General features: G+C 52.5%; 2 protein-coding genes across 7 annotated transcripts in view; one reads left to right on the top strand and one right to left on the bottom strand.

The window, feature by feature from the left end:
- Positions 1 to 2,232: 2,232 nt before the first annotated feature.
- The window catches only part of PLD6 (phospholipase D family member 6), a 31,534-nt gene continuing 7,987 nt past the window's right edge, over positions 2,233 to 25,779 (top strand). The window contains exons 1-2 of one of the 4 annotated variants that reach the window (XM_079905904.1): positions 2,233 to 2,665; positions 23,788 to 23,858. In XM_079905904.1, coding sequence (XP_079762030.1) covers positions 2,251 to 2,665; positions 23,788 to 23,792 — 420 coding nt within the window. In that variant the 5' untranslated portion in view covers positions 2,233 to 2,250 and the 3' untranslated portion in view covers positions 23,793 to 23,858. Of the gene's footprint in view, positions 2,666 to 5,023; positions 10,378 to 23,787; positions 23,859 to 25,779 lie in introns of those variants that run through there. The other 3 variants (XM_079905902.1, XM_079905903.1, XR_013825133.1) reach the window with 3 other exon arrangements.
- MPRIP (myosin phosphatase Rho interacting protein) overlaps positions 20,178 to 25,779 on the bottom strand; it is a 131,095-nt gene continuing 125,493 nt past the window's right edge. For 2 of the 3 annotated variants that reach the window (XM_079905901.1, XM_079905899.1), the window contains 3 exons: positions 25,605 to 25,767; positions 24,477 to 24,562; positions 20,178 to 20,848 (listed from right to left, as the gene is read on the bottom strand). In XM_079905901.1, the coding sequence (XP_079762027.1) occupies positions 20,777 to 20,848; positions 24,477 to 24,562; positions 25,605 to 25,767 (321 nt within the window). In that variant the 3' untranslated portion in view covers positions 20,178 to 20,776. Of the gene's footprint in view, positions 20,849 to 23,951; positions 24,013 to 24,476; positions 24,563 to 25,604; positions 25,768 to 25,779 lie in introns of all 3 variants that reach the window. The other variant, XM_079905900.1, reaches the window with a different exon arrangement.

Here is a 25,779-nt window from a genome sequence, read left to right as displayed (position 1 = left end):
AAAAAACCTCCTGTTTCTTTGCATGTCTAGTAGGCTTTGGTTGACAACTGGACATTTTTGATAATAGAGTGTAGCAACTCTGGACTTTATTTTTCTGAGGTGGTTGTCCTTTGGAAACTTACCTGGACTTAAACTTCAGCATCTCTTCCCCTGCACTCTGCAGCCACTGGTGTGTCTGCTCGTTTTTTTAAGATTATTTTTATTTATTCGTAGGGGTCACCCCTGAGTCTTTCTAATGTGGTAGTCAGCAGTGATTTTGGTTTAACCCAAATACTCTGAGCCTGTAGGCCTCATACCCTCTGCTGATCAATCTGGGTTGGGGAATGCTTTCAAGCGCCCTTGGCTTTCACTTTTCCCCGTGCTCTCCTGGGTCTCTCCCACTCATACGTTGCTCCCCAGTTAGCCAGGCATGTGGGGAGAACGTAACTCAGCCCTTTTATGGTTTTCTCACTTCCAGGATGTCTGTCACATTTTTGACTGATCTGCTGCTTGCCCTAACTTGGACTGCCTCTTGGGCTGGTGAGGCTGCGTGTTTTGATCATTCATTCACAACTGAATCCACCATTTTTGGCCAGCACAACTGTAGGTTTCTGCAGCCAGTCCCACATTGGTAAGACAGCTACTTTTTCCAACCAGGGTTGAGGGGTGGGTTTTGAAGGGATGGGAGCCTCAGTCCACAGGGCCACGGACTCCTCCTGCTCCTATCCTAAGCACCGCCGGGTTTTAAAAGCGAACACTTCTCATTTTGATGTCTGCCTTTGCGGTATTTCCAATGCCCTGAAGTTGTTGTTCTTGACCATTTCCCCCAGTTTTATGGGGGTTTTTTGGTTTTTGTTCTTTGCTGCACCGCGAGGCTTGTGGGAGTTTAGTTCCCTGACCAGGGATCGAACCCGGGCCCTCAGCACTGAGAGCTCGGAGTCCTAACCACTGGACTGCCAGGGAAGTCCCAATTTGTTTGTTCTTTGCAAGGAGGAATTGAGCACCTCTTTATACTGCCGTGACAGGAAGTCCTTCTTCTCATTCTTTATTATCATTTCAAATGAAGAAAGTGAGGCTCAAAGAGATGAAGCCACTTGCCTGAGGTCCTGCAGTTAGGAAGCAGGGGAGCCAGAGTTAAACTCAGGAACTCTATTAAAAAAGTTTTATTTAAGCCACGTAATTTGACAAGTTTTACATACGAATATGCCCGTGAAACCATCACTACCACCAAGATAATAAACATATCTATCACATGTCTCTTTCTAATCCCTCCTGCCCTTCCCTCACCTCTAGGCAACCAGAGATCTGCTTTCTGTCACTATAGTTTGCATTTCCTAGAATTTTATATAAATGGAATCATAAGTCTGTACTCTTTTTTTCTGGCTTTTTTCAGTCAGCATAATTGAAATCCGTCCATGTGGTAGTATATATCAATAATTTATTTCTTTTTATTGCTAAATATTCTGTTGCATTAATATGCAAAAGTTTATCTGTTGACGGACATTTATGTTGTTTCTAGATTTGAGTTATTACAAGTAAACCTGCTCTGAACATTTGCGTACAGGTCTTTGTGTGGGATACGCTTTCATTTCTCTTTGGTCATACCTAGGAGTGGGACAGCTGGACCATATGGAAGGTGTGTGTTTAACATTTTAAATAAACTTTTAATTCAGAATAATTTTAGATTTACCAAAAAGTTTCAAAGATAGCATCTTCCATTATTGTAATTCATTTGCCAAGGTGAAGAAACTGACATTGGTACATTACTATTAAAGTCCAGACTTTATTTAGATTTCACCAGTTTTTTTTTTTTTTTTTTTTTTTTTGCGGTACGCAGGCCTCTCACCACCGTGGCCTCTCCGCTCCGGATGCGCAGGCTCAGCGGCCATGGCTCACGAGCCCAGCCGCTGCGCGGCATGTGGGATCGTCCCGGACCGGGGCACGAACCCGCATCCCCTGCATCGGCAGGCAGATTCTTAACCACTGCGCCACCAGGGAAGCCCCTGTGGGTTTTCTTTGGTTGCCTCCTGGGTCCTTTGGGCGTTGGGTGCGCAGGCGCAGTGTGGGCGGGCGCACGTAGGCGGCAGGCGGGTGCGCAGGCGCAGTGGGCAATGGGCGCCGAAAGCGCAGGAGCAAGTGCCCCGGGGCGGAGGGCGCACGTGGCCCGTGGACGGCGGGCGCACAGGCGCAGTGGGCGATGGGCGCTGAATGCGCAGGCGCAGTGGGCAGCGGGCGCACGTGGTAGGCGGGGCCTCAGACGCCAAAGGCGAGATGGGGCCGTTACGCTGGCAGGTGGTGGCTGCTGTTGTCGGAGGCCTCGCGCTGGCCCTGGAGGCGCTACCCGCTGTGCTGCGCTGGCTGTGGGCCGGGCGGCGGCCGCCGCGGCGCGAGGTGCTGTTCTTCCCGTCGCAGGTGACGTGCACCGAGGCCCTGTTGCGGGTCCCGGGTACCGCGCCCTCGGGCTGCCCTTGCAACCTGCCCCACGGCGAGAGCTCGCTGAGCCGCCTGTTGCGTGCCCTGCTGGCAGCCCGCGCCAGCCTCGAGCTCTGCCTGTTCGCCTTCTCCAGCCCGCAGCTGGGCCGCGCAGTGCAGCTGCTGCACCAGCGCGGGGTGCGCGTTCGCGTGGTCACCGACTGCGACTACATGGCCCTCAGTGGCTCACAGATTGGGCTGCTCCGCAAGGCAGGTAGGCCGGGCGCGGGGCCTGGGAGGCGGGAGGCAGAGCCAGGATGGCGTGGGTGTTTGGGGCGGGGGCCTGAGGACCGGGGAGACCCTCTCGCGTCCCCTGGCGGCCTTGCAAGGTCTGGGGAAACTCCAAGGTCTCCTCAGGAGCTTCTGTGCAGAGCGTCTGAGCCCGCAACCTGGGCGACAGCCCCGGGAGGGGCCGAGGCTGGAAGCAGGTCTGCCAGCAGAAGCTGGTCAGGGCGCAGGTGTGCAGAGAGGCTGCGTCTGCTTAAAGACCAAAGGGAGGAAAAGGCTTTTCCCCTTAAACTCGTTAGTGAATTTCGTTTTGGAGCTTCTGAAATGAATTTTTTTAAATTTATTTTATTTTATTTTTTGAATGCGTTGGGTCTTCGTTGCTGCGCGTGGGCTTTTCTCTGGTTGCGGCGAGCGGGGACTACTCTTCGTTGTGGTGTGTGGGCTTCTCATTGCGGTGGCTTCTCGTTGCGGAGCACGAGCTCCAGTAGTTGTGGCTCTCGGGCTCTAGAGCGCAGGCTCAGTAGTTGTGGCTCTCGGGCTCTAGAGCGCAGGCTCAGTAGTTGTGGCGCACGGGCTTAGTTGCTCCGCGGCACGTGGGATCTTCCCGGACCAGCTCGAACCCGCGTCCCCTGCATTGGCAGGCGGATTCTTATCCACTGCTCCACCCGGGAAGCCCTGAAATGAATTTTAAAAATACACTACAACGTGGAGCTGAAATGTTTAGTTGGTGACAGTTAATTTGTTTCTCAGGCTACAAAATGTCAGGGAAGTCAGGTCTGTGGCCGGCCTGCCTCTCTCACTGGAGTGGGGACAGATGAACCCGGATGTGTGAATAATTTTGAAGACGTTCTAAATTCACATCCTGCCTTACCTGTGAATTCTGCTTCCTCCTCCTGCCTCAGTGTGACGTTGTGTCTTGCGTGAGCTATTCGGAGTCTGAACCTCGTGCCCGTCTCTCGATCACTGAGGCACCCAGAAAGGACATTCCTGCATCAGCATCTGTTTGACCTGTCGATTCTGGTGGCCGCTGTGGCCGAAAGACGCGTGGGGCCTTTAAGAACTGTCCCGGCTGCTCTCAGCCCAGCTTGCACGGGCCTCTTGCCCGCTCTCCTGATGGGAACGCACTTCAGTCTTCTGCTGCTTTTCCGTCTGCTTCCGCGTGGGCGGGGTTGGAAACCTAGTGTGAATGTTGAGGACCGTTGGCTTTCGCTCTTCCTGGTAGCCGTGTGTTGTCCTGATCTGTTGGCTCTTTCGATGGGGAAACTTGGCTATGTTTCGGCATAGCGGTTTTATTTTGTTTAGGTTTTTAGAGAACCGCAGAACCTCGGGTTTGGGAAGAACCTTAAAGGGCCCCGCGACCAGACCCCGTCTAAACCTTGATACCCCTCTGAGGGCATCCAGGCCGTCGTTTGTCACTCCCTGTTGAACCGGTCTCTCTGTGAGCCTCTATTTGCCTGGACCGGTTCCAGGCTCTGGGGAGACACTGCTGAACGGTGGGAGGCTGACTGCAGCAGGAGTCCTGAGGCGCCAGGAAGGGTCAGGAGATGTCGCAGGACAGCTGCCCGCGACGTGACACGCATGAGGGCCCATGCTGTCGTGTGAGGAGTGGCAGGCGATCCTGTGGTCGAAGGTGGGAGTCACGAGGAGGGGCTGCCGGGTGCACCTTGGGCTCCGTGGCTCCAACAGGCAGAGAGGCTGTGCGAGCGGGGTGGTCACAGGGCCAGAGCCACGGCTTCAGGGCCAGGGCCCGGTGTCTCCTGTGCTGTTCCCTCCCTCCAGGCTTGTCCCCCTTACAAGGTGCTGACTGAAGGGGATCTGCTTCTGGGCCTGAGTGAGACCTTAGGGGCAAGTGAACCCAAGCAGATGGGTTTTGCGCCAGTCACCACTGGATCGTCCTGGAACCAGTAACTGAAGGATGATGCGGGTCGTGTGCCCTGGCGGGGGTGGGGAGCCTGCCCCGGATCAGGGGCTGGGAACAGGGCCTGTTTCCAGAGGAACTGAGTCACGCGTCCCTGCTGCCACCCGGCCCTCGGCTCTGTGGTCCCCCCACCCCGATGCCTCTGTGTCCTCCACGCCTCCTCCTGGGGCTGGTGGGGCGGGTCCCTGCCTGGCTCAGCCGCCGTCACCATCCAGACGTGGTGGTGCCCGCGAAACCGGACACGAGCGCGATCAGTCATGTGAACACATCCATGCTGCAGAAGGAGCCTGAACTGTAGCGATGGGTGGTGAGAGGAGGGGCTGGGGGGAGGGAGCGAGGGGCCCCCGCGTGGGGGTGATGAGATGGAGCGCCCAGCCGGCGGCTCAGTCGGGGTGACAGGCAGCAGTGACGTCTCACTTTTTGCAGGGATCCAGGTCCGGCACGACCAGGATCTGGGCTACATGCACCACAAGTTCGCGATCGTGGACAAGAAGGTGCTGATCACTGGCTCGCTGAACTGGACCACTCAGGCCATTCAGAGCAACCGGGAGAACGTGCTCATCATAGAGGACGAGGAGTGCGTGCGGCTCTTTCTGGAGGAGTTTGAGCGCATCTGGGAGGAGTTTAACCCCACCAAGTACACCTTTTTCCCTCACAAAAAGGGAAGTCGCTGAGACGCCTGCACGTGGGGAGGTGGGGCCGGCGTCCCTCGAGCTGGAGCGACCCTTGGGGGCCACGGCCACATTCCTGCTAGGAGCTGCGCGCTTCCGGGGCCGGAATCCCACGTGTTGTGCAAGGAAAGCCAGTCCCGTTAAATCCTCCTTTGTTAAACGGTACAGTTTCCTAGAGAGTGTTGGGGTTTACGAGGAAGAGGCCGTGCTGTGCAGCGCAAGGGCGGGCTTTTGGACCGGGTGCCGGGTGCCTCCGTCAGGGTTGCGCGTGCAGGGAGGGCCACCACCTCGTCACGGAGGCCGCGCCGAGCCCCTTGCCTGGTTCTGGGGCCTCCCCGGCTTCCCCTGACCCGTCGGTCCAGCCCTCGGGCCCCTCAGTGCTCCCTCAGCCCCCATCCAGCGGGCGGAACCTGGATGGCCAGAGGTGACGGTCCCTCCCTCCCTGCTGCCTCCAGCTCCTGGGGGGAGGGGCGGGGGATGGCACGGCGAGGAGTGGCCGTCATCCTTGGGAATCACTCAGTAGAAGGGATGAGCACTGAGAGCTTGGCGCCTGGCAGCCCCTGGTGTGTGTAAGGTGAAGTGAGCAATCGTAACACGTGGAAACAGGAGTGTCCAGAAGCTGCTCCCGTTTCCACGTGTTAGGATTTTAATTTTTAGCATTCTCACATTCGGAGAAGTTAGGCTGTGTGTGCATTTAGAATTGACCTTCACCGTGACACTCGTGGCTTTGCTCAGTATCACCGAGGCGAGGCGGGTCCCGGGGGTGGCCTCACTGGGCTGTCCTCGTTCCCGGGGCAGGGATGTGACATGTTTGAACTGTCCCGGAGGCAGCTCCGAAGACATCTGGACAGCAGTTGCTCTCTCCTGTCGCTCAGGCCCGGTGGGCACCCCTGGGTCTCCTCCCTCATCTCCCGGCCCCTGGGGACCCCTCCCCCACATGGCATGTTCCTCTCGATTTAAAGTTACCTCTGACTTAGAGTGTCAGATACGTAAACCCGAAACTTAGCTTTCCTTACTTAACCAAAGCTGTATTCTCAGATTGGAAGTCACAGACATGGCTTCACAGTGACCGTGTTTCTCCCGAGCTGGGCCTGCCGCCTCGAATAAACGCGCTCTCCCCTAGTCGACTAGCGTTGTGTGTTTCTGCCTTTTGTTCATTCGAATGGCGGCTACTTATTAAACAAAACTTCTTTTGGTGGTGGTGGTGGGGGAACATCCAGCTATTTAGAAACCGTTGGCCAAGGCAGGAGCCTTTCGAGGAGTGAAGATTTGGGGATGTTGCTTGGGGGACCCCCAGTGTCTTCCGAGTGTCCGCCCGGCCCGCGTGGGGCCTGCGCCTTCCTTCCGGAAGCCGGCAGTGTCCGGAGTCCCAGCACTGTGCGCAGCGGACCATCCAGCCCCACCATCCAGGTTGATGTTGCAGAAGTTGTGAAATGAGCTCATCTCACGTAGTCTTTTACTTAATGTAGTTTTATTTATATTGTTTTAGTTATTGTTATCGTAGCGGTGGGAATTTGAATCGGAGTTAATCAAGTCCCAGATTAACAGCCTTTCTGAAAGGAAAACATTTTCTCTGAGGGCCTTGGTGCTGACGAGGCTGCAGCACTGAGATCAGCCTCCACTTTGGAGGCTGTTCTGTCCCTTGAGGGTGGGTGACCATACGAGGTGACCAGAGCCCCGCTCTGACGGGAGAGGCGTGAGGAGGGGCAGCTGGGCTGGGGGCAGGGCACAGGCCGGCGTGTCTGGTTCTCCAGGAGAGCCAGAGGGGGTCGCGGCCGAGGCTGCGTGGTTCCCGGGTCTCCGGGTTGTGGAAGCAGGTGGGTGGAACCGTCGGTATTTTCGTGATTCAGAAGGTAGTTCAGGCCGAGTCAGTGGCTTGTGCGGAGCGGCAGTTGTCTGGGGGCTCATCCAGTGATGGGCAGGCGCACCGACGAGACCCCCAGAGGTGTGGCTGACATCGGCGGGCAGAGGACACCAGGAGTGACCTGAGCACGGAGGGGAAGAGGCCGGGAGGGGACTTGCGTGGCGTGTCGTCCGAAGCTGCACGCTTTGTCCACAAGATTCTGTCACGAACGGAACCATTACAGGAGGGAATCAACCCCCAGGAGGCTTGGCGGTTGCTCCCTAAGAGGCATCGAGGTCAGCTCCCCTCTTACTGCCCCCCGCCCCCGCCCCACAGGCTCCTGGCCAGCCTCGTGATTTTGGTTCAAAGTCGTCATTTTAACTACGGGGCAGTGATGCAGCTTAAACCTGACAGGCAAAGTTAATTAAACATTGGCACAGTTAACGTGTAAAATATTTTAAACTCATGCAACCCTTGTGGTAAAAAAAAAAATGTCCTGGTAGTAGTTTGTCCCGTAGCTGTCAAATACACGAGAATGTTGGGTTCAAACAATGCAGTTCCATTGTATTTAAAGCACTGTATTGGTTGTACTGAAGTGTTTTTTTTGTTTGTTTTGCGGTAGGCGGGCCTCGCACTGCCGCGGCTTCCCCCGTTGCGGAGCACAGGCTCCGGACGCGCAGGCTCAGTGGCCATGGCTCGTGGGCCCAGCCGCTCCGCGGCATGTGGGATCTTCCCCGACCGGGGCACGAACCCATCGGCAGGCGGACTCTCAACCACTGCGCCACCAGGGAATCCTCTGAATTGGTTTTTAACGCAACTGACTAGTTTAAAAAAACACTTCATTCAGATTCACATACCATAAAACTCATTCTTTTAAAATATGCAGTTCGGTGTATTAACATTCTATTAAGAGATTATCAGTTATTAGTGTATTAACAGAGTTGTTATTTACTACATTACCAGAGTTGTGCAGCCATCACTACTGTCTGCTTTCAGAGTGTTTTCTTCGCTCCAGAAAGAAACCCCGTTTCTGTGGATTTACCTGGTGTGGATGTCTTACATAAATGGAATCCACAACCTGTGGTCTCTGGTCTCTGCCTCCTTTCCCTGAGTGTAGTGCTGTTGAGGGCTGTCCGTGTTGTAGCAGGTGTCAGCATTTTACTTCTTTTATAGCTGAATAATAACGCATTGTATGGACAGAACACATTTTGTTTCCCTGTTTGTCAACTGATGGACATGGGGGTTGTTTCCACCTTTTGTCTGTTACAGATACGATGCTGTGAACATTCACATACGCGTGTTCGTGTGGGCATGTTTTCGTCTCTCTTGAGTGTATACCTAGGAGTGGAATCGTTGGGTCATGTCACTCTGTTTAACCATTTTAGAAACTGCCAGACTGTTTTCCAAAGCAATTGAATCATTTTACATTCCCACCAACAGTGTATCAGGGTTCCTTTTTCTCCACATCCTCACGAACAGAAAGCTATTATTTGACTTTTTAAAAAATTAGTTTTAAAAATGGAGGTATAATTGAGGTACAATATTATGTAAGTTTCAGGTGTGCGACAGTGACTCACAGTATTTAAGGGTTATATTCCATTTGCAGTTATAAAATATTGGCTATATTTCCTGTGTTGTACTAAATATCCTTGTAACTTATTTTGTACATTGAAGTTTGTACCTCTTAATCCCCTACTCTTATCGTGCCCCTCCCCCTCCCATCTTCCCACTGGTAACCACTAGTTCTCTAGATCTGCCTCTTCCTTTTTTGTTATGTTCACTAGTCTATTTGATTTTTTAGATTCCGCATATAAATGATATCATACAGTATTTGTCTTTCTCTGTCTGACTTAGTTCACTGAGCATAATATTCTCCAAGTCCACGCATGTTGTCGCAGATGGCATTAGTTCATTCTCTTTTATGGCTGACTAGTCTTCCATTGCATATATGTACCACAGCTTCTTTAGTCATCTACCTGTTGATGGACACTTAGGTTGCTTCCATATCTTGGCTGTTTTAGATAGTGCTGCTATGAGCATTGGGGTGCGTGTATCTTTTCCGATCAGTTTGTTCATTTCCTTTGGATATGTACCTAGGAGTGCAACTGCTGGGTCACATGGTGGCTCTATTTTTACTTTGTTTAGAAACTGCCAGACTGTTCTCCATAGTGGCTGCACCAATTTGCATCCCCACCAACAGTGTGTGAGGGTTCTCTTTATTTCACATCCTCACCAGAGGGTGTTATTTGTGGTCTTTTTGATGATGGCCATTCTGACTGGCGTGAAGTGGTATCTCATTGTGTTTTTTTGTTTTTTTTTAGTTTATGTATTTATTTTGGGCTGCGTTGGGTCTTCATTGCTGTGCACGGGCTTTCTCTGTGGAGAGTGGGGACTGCTCTTCATTGCGCTGTGAGGGTTTTTCATTTCAGTGGCTTTGCTTGTTGCGAGTACAGGCTTTATGCATACGGACTTCAGTAGTTGCAGCACCTGGGCTTGACAGTTGTGGCTCAGGGGCTCTAGAGCGCAGGCTCAGTAGTTGTGGCACATGGGCTTAGTTGCTCTGTGGCACGTGGGATCTTCCCAGACTGGGGCTCAAACCCGTGTCCCCTACATTGGCAGGTGGATTCTTAACCACTGACCCACCAGGGAAGTCCCATCTCATTGTGGTTTCAATTTGCATTTCCCTGATGGTGGACGATGTTGAGCATCTGCTTATGTGCCGGCTAACCATCTGTGGTTTTTATTTGTAAAAAAACTTCTGTTCAGGTCTTCTCCCCATTTTTTAATTGGGTTGTTTGCTTTTTTGATGTTGAGCTGTATAAACTGTTTATATTGATTATATTTTGCATATTAACCCCTTATCAGTCATATCATTTGCAAATATTTTCTCCCATTCAGTAGCTTGTCTTTATGTTTTGTTGACGGTTTCCTTTGCTGTGCAGTTTTTAAGTTTAATTAGGTTTCATTTGTTTATTTATCTATTTTCTGGGGCTGCGTTGGGTCTTTGTTGCTGCTGTGGGCTTTCTTTCGTTGTGGCGAGCGGGGGCTACTCTTCATTGCGGTGCGCGGGCTTCTCATTGTGGTGGCTTCTCTTGTTGCGGAGCACGGGCTCTAGGCACGTGGACTTCAGTAGTTGTGGCACGTGGGCTCAGTAGTTGTGGCACACGGGCTCTAGAGTGCAGGCTCAGTAGTTGTGGCGTATGGGCTTAGTTGCTCCTTGGCATGTGGGATCTTCAGGGCACGAACCCGTGTCCCCTGCCTTGGAAGGCGGATTCTTAACCACTGTGCCACCAGGGAAGCCCCATTTGTTTATTTTTGCTTTTATTTCCTTTGCTTTAGGAGACAGATCCAAAAAAATATTGCTACAGTTTACATCAAGAGTATTCCACTTACGTTTTCTTTTAGGAGTTTAATGTTTTCTGGTCTTACATTTAGGTCTTTAATCCATTTTTTAAAAATCGAATTATAGTCGATTTACAATGTTGTGTTAGTTTCAGGTGTACATCAAAGTGATTCAGTTATATACATATATACACATTATATATTTTATATGTATTCTTTTTTACATTTTTTCCATTATTTGTTATTACAAGATATTGAATTAGTTACGTGTGCTACACAGTAGGTCCTTGTTGTTTATCTATTTCACATACAGTAATGTTTGTTATTCCCAAACTCCCCTTCCCCTTTGGTAACCATGTTTGTTTTCTGTGTCTGTGAGAGTATTTCTGTTTTGTAAGTAAGTTCATTTGTATCATTTTTTTAGATTCCACATATAAATAATATCTTAAGATATTTGCCTTTCTCTGTCTGACTTACTTCACTTAGTATGATAATCTCTAGGTACATCCATGTTGCTGCAGATGGCATTATTTCATTCTTTTTTTTAAAAAAATACATTTATTTACTTACTTACTTCTGGCTGCGTTGGGTCTTCGTTGCGGTGCGCGGGCTTCTCACTGCGGTGGCTTCTCTTGTTGCAGAGCATGGGCTCTAGGCACACGGGCTTAGTTGCCTCGTGGCATGTGGGATCTTCCCAGACCAGGGATTGAACCCGTGTCCCCCTGTGCTGGCAGGAGGATTCTTAACCACTGTGCCACCAGGGAAGTCCCTCATTCTTTTTTTATGGTTGAGTAATATTCCATTATATATATGTACCACATCTTCTTTATCCATTCATCTGCTGATGGGCATTTAGGATGCTTCCATGTCTTGGCTATTTAAGTAGTGCTGCCACAAACATTGGGGTGCATGTATCTTTTCGAATTAGAGTTTTTGTCTTTCCAGATACATGCCCAGGAGGAGGATCATATGGTAACTATTTTTAGTTTTTTGAGAAACCACCATACTGTTCTTTATAATGGCTGCACCAGTTTACATCCCCACCAACGGTGTAGGGGTGTTCCCTTTTTTACACATCCTCTCCAATAGGTCTTTAATCCATTTTGAGTTTATTGCTGTATATGGTGTGGGAAAATGTTCTTTCGTTCTTTTACATGCAGCTGTCCAGTTTTCCCAGCACCTCTCTGACTTTAATGATAGCCATCCTATTGGGTGTGAGGTGCTGCCTCAAGTGTGGTTTTTTCCTTGTATTTCCTGGATGACTAATGGTGTTGAGCACCACCATGTATTTACTGGTCTTTTATATATCGTCTTTGGAGAAATGTCTATTCAGATCCTTCACCCATTTTTTAAATTGGGTTGCATTTTTATTGTTGAGTTATAAGAGTGTTTGTATATTCTGGATATAAGTCCCTTATCAGAAGTATGATTTGCAGATATTTTCTCCCATCTTTGGGTAGTCATTTCACTTTCTTGCTAGCATGGTTTGCAGCATATATTATTAATTTTGGTATAGTTCAATTTATCTGTTCTTCACCTGTTTGTGCTTTGGTGTCTTAACTAAGGAACCAATGCCCAACCCATTGGTGACAAAGATTTGCTCTTACTTTTTTTCCTGAAAGTCTTATATTTAGGTCTATGAACCATTTTGAGTTATTTTTTAAAATATATTTTCTTTGAACTTTTTTTTTGAATATTTATTTATTTGGTTGTGCTGGGTCTTAGTTGCAGCAGGCAGGCTCCTTAGTTGCGGCCCAGCTGGCTCCCCAGATGCGGCACGCGGGCTCCTTAGTTTTGGCATGCGAACTCCCAGTTGAGGCATGCATGTGGGATCTAGTTCCCTGACGAGGGATCAAACCCGGGCCCCCTGCATTGGGAGCATGGAGTCCTATCCACTACGCCACCAGGGAAGTCCCATTTTGAGTTAATTTTTGTATGTGGTGTGATGTAAGGGATCCGACTTCATTCTTTTGCATGTAGGTAGCTAGTTGTCCCAGCACCACTTGTTGAAGAGAATATTTTTTTCCCTACTGAATGGCTTTGACACCCTTGTCAGAATCAGCTGACTGTAAATGTAAGGGCTTACTTCTGGGTCTCCGTTATCTTCCATTGATCTGATCTGTATGCCAATACCACACTGTGTTGATTACTGAAGCCTTGCAGTGTGTTTTGAAATCCAGCAGAATGAGTCCTCCACCTTTGTTCGTCTTTTCCAACGTGCTTTGGCTGCTCCAGGTACCCCATACATTTCCCTATGAACCTTAGGATCAACTGATCAACTTCTGCAGTAGCAGCTGGGATTTTGATAGGGATTGCCATGAATCTGTAGGTCAAATTGGAGAATATTGCTATTTTAACAGTATTCCATCTTCCAGCGCATGAACATGGGATACTTTTCAATTTATTTAAATCTTCTTTAATTTCTTTAAATAATGTTTCATTGTTTTCAGTGTGCAAGTCTTACACTTCTAAAATGTATTTGTTTCAGATTATTTACTAGTGTAGAGAAATGCAGTTGGTTTTTGTGTGAGTCTTGTATCCTGCACACGTGCTGAGCTCATTTATAGTTTTAATAGTTTTTTTTTTTTTTTTTTGGTGGATTCCTTAGAACTTCTTCTATGCAAGATCCTGTCATCTGCAGGTGGAGGTCGTTTTACTTCTTCTTCCACATGGATGCCTTTCCTTTCTCTTCCTAACTGCTCTGGCTAGTCTCTCAAGCAGTGTTGGACAGATAAGGCGTGAACAGACATCCCTGTCTTGCTCCTGATCTTAGGGGGAAGCTTTCAGTGTTACCATTGAGTGTGATGTTAACTGGGTTTTTCATAGTTATCCTTTATTTATTTATTTATTTATTGGCTGTGTTGGGTCTTCATTGCTGCGCATGGGCTTTTTCTCTCCAGTTGTGGCTAGCAAGAGGGGGCTACTCTTCGTTGCAGTGTGCAGGCTTCTCATTGTGGTGGCTTCTCTCGTTGTGGAGCACAGGCTCTAGGCACATGGGCTTCAGTAGTTGCAGCGCGTGGGCTCAGTAGTTGTGGTTCACGGGCTTAGGTGCTCTGCAGCATGTGGGATCCTCCCAGACCAGGGATCGAGCCCCTGTCCCCTGCATTGGCAGGCGGATTCTAACCGCTGCGCCACCAGGGAAGTCCCTGTCCTTTAATATTGAGGAAGCTCACTTCTGTGCCTAGCTTGTTGAGTGTCTTTACCACTTTTCCAAATGCCTACTGGCTTTTAAAACTGCATGTACATAGCTTTAAAAAAATAGTGTTAAAGCTGTTAAAACACCATTATATTAGACCAGTGTCCTGAAACTATGCTTTGATAAAAATAATTTTTTTAAATGGGTGAAAAACAACTGAAACATCTTTGAACAATTGGAATAGTACTGAAAATGTTTACGTGTCTGTACTCAAGTTGATTTTTGTCAAGTTTTACAGATTCCACAAGTTGATTTCTAATAGGTAGAGTCAGACTTGAATTTGTTTGTGTTTATCTGAGTAAAAGTTTGGATTCTGCAGTCATTGTCACGTTTTACTCCAAAGGTTGTGACAATATTGGGGGGAAAAAAAGTTTCTTATTTTAAATTTACTTAGTGGGTCACAACCAGAATTTTACAAAATGAAATGGGATAGAGACGTCAGTGTGTGTCCTAGGAAGGGTGCATTATTTTGTGAAATGTTGGATTGTGGCTGGGGTGTATGTTTGTGCGTACTGGGTCATGATGAAAAATGCATTTTCTTTTTTCTTCTTTTATTTTTATTTCTTTTTAAATTTTAATTAATTAATTAATTATTTTTGACTGTGTTGGGTCTTCGTTTCTGTGCGAGGGCTTTCTCCAGTTGCGGCGAGCAGGGGCCACTCTTCATCGCGGTGCGCGTGCCTCTCACTGTTGCGGCCTCTCCCGTTGCGGAGCACAGGCTCCAGACGCGCAAGCTCAGTAGTTGTGGCTCACGGGGCTAGTTGCTCCGCGGCATGTGGGATCTTCCCAGACCAGGGCTCGAACCCGTGTCCCCTGCATTGGCAGGCAGATTCCCAACCACTGCGCCACCAGGGAAGCCCGCATTTTCTTTTTTAAACAAAAAGTAAAAATATTGTAAGTAAATCTACGAATGAAGGGGTAGGTATGGGGGAGTTATAGTTCTTTTTCTTGTATTTCTTATTGTCTTTTTGGCCCCCTGAAAGTTTCTGTAACAGAGCCAATGTACCTTAATTAGATTATGGATGTAAAATATTTCTGACTCTTCGTTGTGTGTGAACATGTGAAATCTCCTGATTTTAAAGTGTTGACAACTAATCCAGACACTTAAAAAGCAGGTTTTGTACAAGTAGCACCAAAGCTCCATCATAAATCTCTGGGCTCCTGACCAAGCCCTCTGACTTGTGACCTAAACGCCTGTTTTGCGTCATGTCCTTCCGTTAAACAAAACCTCGTTTACAGCATGCCAAGGGTGATGCAAAAATAGTTTATTATGATATTGTTTATGTAAAGTTAGGTAATATTTACAGTAGAAATGATCAGCTACATCCATGGGAATCTAGCATGTCACACAAAGGAATAAATATTTTGACAAGTAACACTTCAGTTGTAGTGAGCAGTTGATCAGAAATTTTGTATTTAAAAAGGAGCCTCAAACTAAACCGTAGAAGTCTTGAATTGTCAGAGAGCAGCGAGCTGACCAGGCCCTTCTCTTCAAGAGGCCCCTGCAGTCCCACGGGAGATGGGCCCCCTCCTGGGGGCCGGGGGGGGGCACGCGGTGGGTCTCCATGCCACTTCAGCCTGGCGAACATTATGTTAGTACAGAAATTAAACGCCCGTTAAAATTATACAAGCTTATTCTTTGAACATGTACCACCCGTGAAAAAGTAGCTGTGGCAGAAGTGATTGTTGCTGTGAATTATTCCCGAACTTGTCACAGTAGAAGCAGCTACCTACGCTTTTCCACTTTGTTCGTATGCTGCCCCCGCCCAGCCAGCAGCTAGGCATAGTATGCTTTCGTCTCAAGTAGCTGGATTGAGACATTCACCCTGATAGAAGAGCATATCTGTGAGAAAGATCACTGAGGATTCTAATTGTTGAGGAGAAACTTTACGTTTTATAAATATTACTTAGGAAAAGTCTTAATCGCTTAACTGGTTTTGAATCCTAACAGTAAGCCAGTAGATATGTTGTTAATGCTAAAGGTAAATCCTAAAATCCATTTTAATTGGTTTTGTGATACAAGCATAGCACAGGAATGAAGTTAGTGCTCTTCGTAATCTATTTCTAGCTTTCTATAAAATAAAACTGAAATGTGCGACGTAGCTAGCTGTAAAGGGGAGAGGGCGGATGGCTGGAAACGTGATGGGCAGCACGCGCCCGTTCGTCTGAAGGCTGCTCTGCGTGAGCTCAGACTGCCCTCCCGGCTCATCCCACAGGCCTGGATGGTCCAGTTCTCAAGTACGCTTGCCAGCCTGACGGGCGCACATCATAGAATAACAGCCTTACGAGTTCTGCAGCGTCCAAGCCGTCACACAACAACCCGGTGCTTGGCTGGACTCCCACGCAGCCCCCAGTAGGTGGCCACAGGTCACTGACTTAGACGCCAAGGTGCTGGGTCTCCTGCAGGTCCCCAGTCACTGTGTGCAGGGCCCGGGCAGGAGCCCCTCCTGTGTTCCTCCTCCTCCTGATTTTCCTCAGCACTTTGAACGGCTCTGCCAAGAATGAGGAACAAGTACAACCGAGATCTTTCAGGGAAAAACAAAACCACCTGTTAAACGGCCAGAGCTTTATGAAAGGTAACACAAGTCATTAAAAACACTTCCTTGTAATGTTGAGTGGGATTCAGTGTTGTACCCAAAGCTGTTCGTCCTATCTTAGAAAGCAATGCTTGTATGAGGAAAAAAGAAAAAAACCCACAGACTTTGTCACAGAAATCCATGCAGTAACTTCTGAGTAATATTTACACTGCTTGCTCTGAATAATACCCGGTTTTTCTAAATACAGAGGACCTGGGAGCTGCACGGGGTGTGCGGGGTCCCGTGGGCCCTGGAAGGAATGGACACAGTGTGTCTGAGCTGCTCTCGGGGACACAGGTTTAGGCCTGCTCTTCTGAGGGTCTTCTGTTGACAGACCTCAGGGAGGGGAGACTGCTTCCCTTTACAGAGAAACAGGAAGAAACCCACCGTTCTCAAAAGGGCAGAAGAACGAGACCGGTCTTCTCCAGTCAGACAAAACTTGAGAGACTGACAGTTCATCTCCATACTGGGTTTCTGTCCTGTCTTCCTATCAAAGAACCCAAAACACGTGGTTTCTGAGACCTCACTTAAGGCTGCTGCTTATTTAAGTTTTCAGCTGTGGAAAGTATGGCCTTGCGAAAGTGTACACACGTGAAAATACACAAAACTAAAGTGCAGCCCCGCCTCCTGAGAGCAGGCTAAGGAGGGCCGGGCTGGGCCTGCTGCGGCGGGAGTGTCCCTAGCGTCGTGCGCTCAGTGCCGAGAGCAGGGGCGGGCGCTACGTCTCACCTGACCTATGGTGAGGAAGACCTTTCCCAGGCTTGGGAGTCCGACACCTGCGCTCAGGCCTCTCAGCGCCGTCCAGGATCCCCTCTCAGGATGGCGGGATGAAGGAGCGCCCACGATCACAGGTGGACAAGATGGGTGTGCAGATGCCTGCAGTGAAAACCTCTGGAAGAAGTCGGTTCTCAGCAGCACCTCCCAAGTCTTCTAAGGGTGGGGCTGCAGCACCAGGGCGCCGGGACCCTCGTTAGTTTCGGCTGAGTGGAGGAAATGCTAGGGCAACAGGTAAAAGCTGTTCATAAAGCAAATTCCTAGTCAACATGAAACACCAAGAGCTCACTGTCCAGGACTCTGGGGTGTGAGACATTCCGGAATACTGCAGTTTCCAGAGGAGAGAAGCTTCCAGTTAAGGTGCCAGATCTTTTTTCCTTCTAGTATTTCATTCTTTTTAAGTATCATACTACACACTTTCCAGTCCTTTGTAAAACTCTGGCAACAGTTAAGTTTCCTCCCCTTTCTAGGTGATAAAGGTGTCTAGTATTTTTGTTTTATGAAATTGCGTCTTGAAAGTAAGCTTCTTGAGAATGATGATGAGCAAACTTCCTTTCAGGAAAGAGAACTGCTGGCGGGCTGTGTTCATTTTACTCTCTAATGGAAAACAGCTTTGAGTCCCTGGAGAAGACCACGTCAGGAGCGAGCGGCGGCGGGAAGCCTGGCTCGTGGTGCTCCGGCGGGACGCCGCGTCCTCAGGGAGGAGTGGGCGTGAGTTCCTTCGCGAGGAGAACGCGCACGCCTGTCTACCTGCTCCTCCCAGCGGGGGACACCCCGGGGCGCCCGCGCAGGTCTCACCGGCTAGAGCTGGGGGACCCTGGCACCTGGCTGGAGAGGAGGTTCCAGGGTGAGCGCTCACCATACAGGCCCCTCGGAGGGGGCAGGCACTGTGCCGCCTCACCCAGAGGATGTGGAGGGGGCTGCCAGGCGCAGCGATGGAAAGATGGTGTTTCCCTCGCAGAGAAACGGCATTAAATAGACGTCTCTGAGAGTGCTGACGCCGTGGGTCTTGTCTCGTGGCCTCATCTGTCAGAACTGCTCTCAGGCAGCTCCCTCTCTTCCTGAGCCTGGCCTGAGCATGAGGCCTCGGTGCCCAGCTGTCGGGTCAGTGAGCCGCTGCCTGCGTCTGGACACCGTGAACGACAGGCTGCCCGTGACTGGCCAGAGGCTGGGCCTTCCGTCGTCCTCGGTCTCCGCCGGTCACCCCAGCACAGCCATCGCTTCATCCCAGAAAGCCACGCTGGCTCTCGCGCCATGGCACAAGCCCGCGAGGCACTCTGCGGCCAGCACAGTCACCGGAACACTGGCCTCAGACCTGCTTAGGCCCCGGCAGCACGTCGGAGCAGAGGAGGCCGCGAGCCCGGCGCACGTACCCTGCAGTGATGCAGGTGTTCACAGAGCCGTCAGGTGGTGTGAGCCTGTCCAGCCTCCCGCTGGCCTGTCGGGCTCGGCTTAGCTGCAGGTGCTCGCAGGTCCCAGATGCAGGAGAAACGTTTACAGGAAAATATCACTGCTGTGAAGAGACGACCCAGGGAACCTTTTCCTCCCTGGGGACGTGGGGACGCTCCCCATGCTGGGGGAGTGCCGGGAGCACCCTGGGCTTGCGGTCACCTGCGCCTCCCTGTCCACAGCCCCCCGAGGGCCTGTTCTCTGCCAACGCAGACACCGGCTCAACCTCCGCATACGTGTTCTTCCTCCCTTCTGGAGTGCGGCAGCTGAACTGCTGCCTGGGAGCTTGGGTGCTCGCAGGGAGAGTCCGGAGGACGCTGCGTGCCGGGGGCTGAGGTGGGACGGTGAGATGCAGAGCAGAGACCCTCGCCGTCCTGTCCTGCCTGCTCACGCCAGCCCGAAGCTCAGACCTGGTTCCGAACCAGGCGGCGGCCGTCACCACGTGCTGCTGCCCAGCACTGCCGGGGTCGCTGCTCGGCTGGTTGAGCTCTCGCGGTGCATTTCCTGGCCGCCTCTGCCTGCAAGCCCCGGATGCTGCTGCCGCCACCTGTTCCCCAAGATTCCTGAGGGCAGACCTCAAAGGACAACTGAGGAAGACACGTGAATAAAATGCTCTTTTGACCTAATCAGGAGCACTGCACAATCCAAACGCTCACGTCTACGGGCAGACGAAACCCAACTCTGTGCGCGGACCCTGCCCTTCTGGGAGGGCCGGAGATCCCCCCAGGGGCAGCACAGGGCCAACCCGGCCTGACGAGGTGCCTGCTCGGAGGAGGGACACGAAGCCACAGTCATGACACCCGAAGAGCCGCCCGAGCCTGGCAGAGGCCCGCCCAGCAGATCCCCAGGGCACCTGTCACACTGCCCTCGACGACACGCTCACAGACCATTCTGGAGACAGCGCCAGTCTACATGGCGGGGGTGTCTGATGCCAGAATTAAAGGAGCTAATGTTCTCTGCTTTTAAAGACGTGGGAGGATAGCGGCGAAGGAGTGACTGGCGTGGTGGGAGGCTCTGAACAGCTTGTGAGCAGGGAGGGCCCCCTGCAGCCAGGAGCCCTGAGACCATCCAGTGGGAAGACGGCACGGGAGCTGCACTTCTTACACACCCCAGGGCCTCTGTCCTGCCCTTCCAGGACTTTCTCCAAATGACCTCGTGCGTTCACTTAATCTAAAAACTGAGCAAGATGATTTCTACGTTCCACGCCCGAAGCACCCACGTACCCGAGACAGTGGTGCTCACCCAAGCAGCGAGGCCAGGAGGCCTTCGCCCCCGCGCCCGGGGTTGGCTCCCACCTGGTGGGCTTTGTTCACACTCCCCACCCTAACGGGATGAGGAGTTTTCATGGGGCCGTCATAGAACCCCGATTTCAGAGGTTTTCAAGAAGTGCTGTGGAGTGTCTGGTGGCGGTTAAAGAGTTGTTACTCAGACCACTAAGGAAGCAGAGCCGTCGGTCCAGGCCCGGCGCAGGCGCCCCCAGTGCCGCAGGGCCTGAGACCTCAGGTGAACTGAAGGAGGCTTAGGAGCACGTCACGAATGGCCAGTTCTTATCTGGTTCCAACATCTGCTCTAACCTCGGCTTAACACAGGGTCTCCTGTCAACCGTATTCTGAGGGAAAACTCTCTTCATTCTTTGTGATCACAGGTCAGCATCTACCGAGTATGAAAGGACCAGGGTTCCTGGTGACCAAGAAAGAAGCGAGCGTAGGAAGGAATGAGAGGGGCCTGGTTTTGTGCAAGATTTAATAAAAAACAAACAAAAATAGGAATGGCTGCTTTCAACATTTTCCAGGTTGTGAAAGGTTTACCACGAGTATCTGGGGTGTGGTTCTAAGCGGCATTAGTGGAACAAATACAAAATGCTGTCCTCCTCTGAAGCCCAAAGGTGGTACATCCAAGGTTCTAGGCCACGCTCCCCCTCCCCCGCAGGCTACCAGCTATCCGCGCTGGGACCGCAGCGCACGCCTCCACGCCTCGTGGCCGGTTCTCTCCCAGGGACCCGCCCGGGCCCTGACCCCACCGCGCACTGGGCGAGACAGAGCTAGCTTATCGCAGGCTGCTGGGCCTTAATACTGACATGAGCGCGGGGGCGATGGGGGAGAGCCACATGCGCTCGGCCCCTCGGCTGGGCTGGTCGTAGAAAACCATGGGGAAAAGCTTCGGTAAACACAACAGGGGTGATGTGAGCAACCCACAGACCAGTCTCTCATGCATCCATACCACAGTTACTGAGGGCGATAACGACGATAACGATAACAGAAATCGAAGGTACAGACGAGGGTGGCGGCCGCGGGCCAGGGAGGGTGCGTCTGAGCTGCGTGGGAGCAGCTAGTCGCGCTCCAGGTCCCTGGACTCAAAGAGCTTCAGGCGATCTTGCACCGTCAGGCCTTCCTTCAGACTCTGGTGGAGAAACAGACAGGCCGTTAGCCAGCGGCCCCGCTTGGCACGGGCTGCAGTCCGGCGAGAGGCGCGGCTCGGGGCTCCCGGAGGGTTAGTGGGCGTGCTAGAAGGGCCACGACCCCCGAGGTGGTGGTGTTACTAAATGAGAAGGAAACAGAAACAAGACCGACGCTGAGCTTAGGGCTCTCCCGACAAGCAGGGAGCAGACCAGTGGAGCGGGAGAGGAGCCCTGCTAAGAACGTGAAGATGCCCGCTACGTCCGCATCCACGTCCGCTCTCTCGCGACCGCAGGCTGGCGGCACCTGCTGCACCGATCACAAACCCTGTTGGACTCTCACTGCCCCGGGGATTTGGGAACGTGGCGGTGGGAACATGTCGGTTTGTTTTACTGAGTCTCTGAGAACGGAAGCCCATCCTTGTTCATGTGGGACCTCGGCGAAGGTGGGGGACAGAGGATTTCCTGCTTTACTCTGGGAGGCTCTTCACAGAGACTTAATTTCTGGACGAGAAAAGGAGCATCACCTCAGAGCACGACTGGGAACGAAGGTGCCTCGCTGCCATCGGATCTGCGTGGCAAGTCCAGGCTTCACTGAGGCTGCGGAACCGGGGCCGGCCCACAATCAGCAGGTGAGACCGAGCCGAGCCTCCCCCTCAGAGCTGACCCGCGTCCCCTGGGGCCCCAGCTTCACCCAGGACAGCTCTGCCTGCCTGTATTTTTAATTTGGATGCCACTGGTCAGAGGAAGAGGACCAATCCACGTCCCATGCTGACATCCATTAACACACACGACTGCCTCACGTGCTCTCGGGACTCTTCCCAAGTGCGCCTGCTTCAGGTCAGGGCTGCCACCTACACGGCTGCTGTCTACACGGCAGCCAGGCTCATCCGGGGGCTGGGCCCCGTCACCTGCCACGCTGCACCGCTTTAGTTGGGGACTTTCCCTTGGGTGGCAGCAAACCGCCACTGCTGAGTCCTGAGGGACAGAGATTTTCCCTCCGCGCACTGTCACACACGCTTGGTGATCATCCCTGCTGTGCAGCCGCTCACCACAGCTGTGGGGGCGGAGCCTGAGAAGACCCCGTGCTGCCCCACACACCCAGCATCTCCGTGACCCCACGCTCAGGCCGACCAGGCGGGGGCCTCCGGGAGGAGCCTGGGAAACGTCCTCTCTGGTCTCCATCCCAGAAGAGCCCAGCTGCTCTTAGGCAACGAGCTTTCTGACGTGATGGGGGCTGAGCCTTTCTGTCCTGCTGAGGGAGGCAGGTACAGAGACAACACACGTGAAAAGGTAGACATCTGTATACATCAGACCCTGTATCAAAAAGCACCAGTGACAGGTTGTTTTTGGGCAACTTAGTTCCCGTCTTCCTGTGGGAGGTTCCACGGTTTCCAAATACAATCAATCAGGAAAAAGGGCAGCACAGAGCTGTGCAAGTGTCCGTTGACAGCACGTTACAGGCACAGCATCACGGCTGGTGTCCCCGAGGGTGGACCATAAGGGCCCCAGCTTCCTCCTTGGGCCAGCAGGGCTGTCCCCACACACCGAGAGCATTGCTTTTACGTCGCAAACTTGGCAAGCCAAACTCGGACTCAAACGAACACAACTCTGGGAAACCCTGCTCCTGGGCTTCCTCCCCACACTCATCTGGGTCCCGGCCTTGCAGAGAGCCGCAGGCAGACCCTCGTGGGTGTGCCTGATAGTTTCCTCTCTCATTCCCGGCCTCTGCTTTAGCAAGCTGCTGGCCAGCGTAGAAGCCGCCATCTACACGGCCGCACATGTGTGCCAGCACATCTCATGGCCAAAGGCCCTTATTGACAGAGATGTTTCCACTGATCTTCTGGCCCTTTGCCAGAGCCCAAAGTACTGTGCAGCTTGTGGGATCTTAGTCCCCCGACCAAGGATCGAACCCAGGCCCCAGCAGTGAGAGCGCCAAGTCCTAACCACTGGACCACCAGCAGATTCCTGCAAAGCACTTTCCCTCCCCCCGACACACGGTCCGCCTGATGGGGCGGGCTTGCTGGAGCAAGGCTTCCCTGGAAGGGCCCTAGCAGAAGTGTTTGTCATTTTACAGGCAAAAGGCCCAAAGCACTCACGGTGAACTTGCAGCAGCTACAGTTCAGCCTCAGATAGAAGTAAAAATCATCAACAAGAAAACCAAGAACACGTTTCCCTTTTGCTAAACAGAATGTTTTCCACGTTTAAAGAAAAAAGCCCGAACTAAGTTTTGAACAGGCTTAAACGTTTCTGGTGATAAGTGAGCCAGGACTGTAGGGAAATAAACATATCAAGTACAGAACTACTTGGATTTCCTTCCGTAAACTCTCCCTAAACCAAACCCCTCAGCCCGCCAAGTGAGCCGGGCGCACCTGCCAGCGTCCCGTTCTGAGCCCTTCCTGCTGTCCTCAACTTCCTTCTCAGAGGATCAACGAGATCAGGTCAGCCGAGCTGATAAACCCACTAGGGAATGAGTGACTCTGTGCCCCGGATGCCTGGGCCTCGTGGGAGTCGGGAGCGTCCAGGCAGGGTCGGGGTCAGACAGCCTGATGTTTCTGAGCCAGCGCTCATTCAGCCCCTGCTTCCCGTCTTTGGAGGCGCCCGGGGTCCTCAGGGCTGGCAAACGCTCAGCCCCAAGCGCTCGCTGTACTGAGTGGTTTCCGGAGCTGCGTGCGCGAGGTATCAGCTCCCTGGCTTGCTGGGCTCGGGCCTCCTGAGCCTGTTAACAGGGCGGGGGGCGCGGGGCGGGGGCACTTCAGCAGTGGGTGGCTCTGTCAAGTCTGCTTCCCGACGGAGGGCAGCGGTGCCCCCAGAGAACGTGAGCGCACACACCATTCGACATGCATGTGACGGGGCCGAGATGCTGGCCCCACGGGCAGCCCACCAAGCTGGGGGGAACTCCCCTCTGTTAAGAGGTTACAGTGCAGTTAACTCCCCAGAACAGGTTAAGAAACTTCACATGGATCGTGTATGTGCCGGCTGAAGCAGGAGGAATGAAAGTGACCGGAAAACAAGGAGCTCGCTATGGAGGTGTGAGCAGTGTGCATGCAGGTAGCACCCCCTCGAGGGCGGCGGGCGGGTGGGTGGTGGTGAGAGTGGTTTACCTACACGACAAGGGACCGGGAAGCGGGTCGTTTCAGTTATCCCATGAGACCTGCTCAATTACGGACTGTCGGGGGAAAGAGCACAAAACAAAAGACACACACACGATAAATCCTAAATGCAACGTGCTGGTCACCCCCACCCTCCAACCCACCTTCCCACAGAGGGGCACGTGGGGGCGGAGGGCACACGCTGGGGGGGAAGGGGCGCGGGCAGCTTTGTCTCTCGAAGGCAGCTGGCGTCAGCATGAACTAGGGACATGCAAGGAGCAGTCCAGATGGGGCAGGACCGACCCAGCAGGGCGCCGGTCTGAGGGGATTCACCCGAGCCCTGCTTGCTGTGGGCCTGGCCCTCCGCTGTCGCTGGCAGGAGATGGTCCCCCTGCTGGGCGAGGGACACACTCAGTGCGAAGCCCCTGGAACTGGCCCAGCAGGCTAAGCGTGTGGGGCCAGTGAGTTCTGGGACCCTGGGGACCCTCTGCTGTGGCCCTAGGTGGGCTCTACGTACACAGGGGCTGGACCCCAGACTCACCTTGGACCTGATGCTTCTGAGCTGTCGGCTGACGCAGGATCTGTCTTTCTTCAAGAAGTCAGGGTTGCTTTTAGACTTCATTATATCTGAGAAGACAAGCAGACCCAGTGCCTGTTTTGTAAACCCCCTGGGAACAGACTTGGGCTTGAAGGCTTCCAAGGCTTATCATCCTCACCCACACGTGAGACGTTTCCTTCAACAACCCACGAGAACCCCAAACAAAGAGCTGTAAAGCACGAGATCCTTGGAACAGTTGTGGGCGCTGGGAGACCTGGAGGAGGCAGGCGAGGCCCCGGGCCAGGCTCCTCCCCGTTGGCCGGCCGCAGCACCCGTTGCCCCTGGGCTGCTGGGCACACCTGCCGCCCTCCTCCTCCTGAGAGCCCCGGGCTGCTCAGGGTTTTTAACTTCCCATACTTAACGGCGCTCTCCCTCACTTGCTGAGAGCTGTGCAGTGACCTCACGGTTCAGCCCCCCACCGTGGAGGCAGAGCCAGCTCTGTGCTCCTGTGCGTTCAGAAGGGTCACAGGCTGCACGTGCTCACTCCTAACCCTAAATCTCCCGGCCCCCAGACGACTCCTCGGAAGCAGCCAGTGTCACCATCCCGTCCCGGGTCTGATTTGAGCTTCGCTGCACATGGCCTGCCTGCCTTCGGGAAGACCTGTAACGTGCCCGGCCAGCAGCGATGCAAACTGGCGAGGAGGGATCCTTGCCGGCCGAGAGGAAGCGGGTAGTGAGCTAGGGCATCTCTTCAGTAGGCGGCATCCCCCCATCCCCTCCCCCCATGGCCTTCTGCAGATTTTATAGTAAACCCCCAGGATCAATAACCAGCGAGAGCTGCTTACGGAATGAGTGAATTGTTCAGGAAAATGGGGAACACAGCCGGCTGTCACTGTAAACACACACCCCGAGGTATGACTGTCCCTCAGGGCAACCAGTGCAGCGTCGGAGGAGAAGGGCTTCCCAACCAGGAGGGCCCGAGAGCCGGGCGCCTACCACCCCTGCAGCTGTTCCCTACCAGGAAGTTAGTCTGACACAGAAAAGGACCCCTCTGCTTGAATCAAGCGCCAGCAGCTCCAGGACTAAATCGGCGCGAGTTACTGAGTCAGAATCCAGAGCTGGAGGACTCACCGTAGCCGGACACGGGGGTGTGTTCCGGTGACCTTTCACCCAGTGCGTCGGTCGCGGCTTTCAGCTGCTCCTGCAGCCTGCTGACGTCACAGTCGGCCTTCGCCCTCACGATGCTGAGCTCTGTGTAGATGTCCTTGTACTTGTCACTAGCGTACTTCTTGTCCTTGGGGATAGA

This window comes from Stenella coeruleoalba (genome assembly GCF_951394435.1).
Source record: "Stenella coeruleoalba genome assembly, chromosome: 19".
Classification (NCBI taxonomy): Eukaryota; Metazoa; Chordata; class Mammalia; order Artiodactyla; family Delphinidae; genus Stenella; species Stenella coeruleoalba.
The sequence above is the reverse complement of the archived record's forward strand: the minus strand, read 5'-3'. Positions and strand labels throughout refer to the sequence as shown.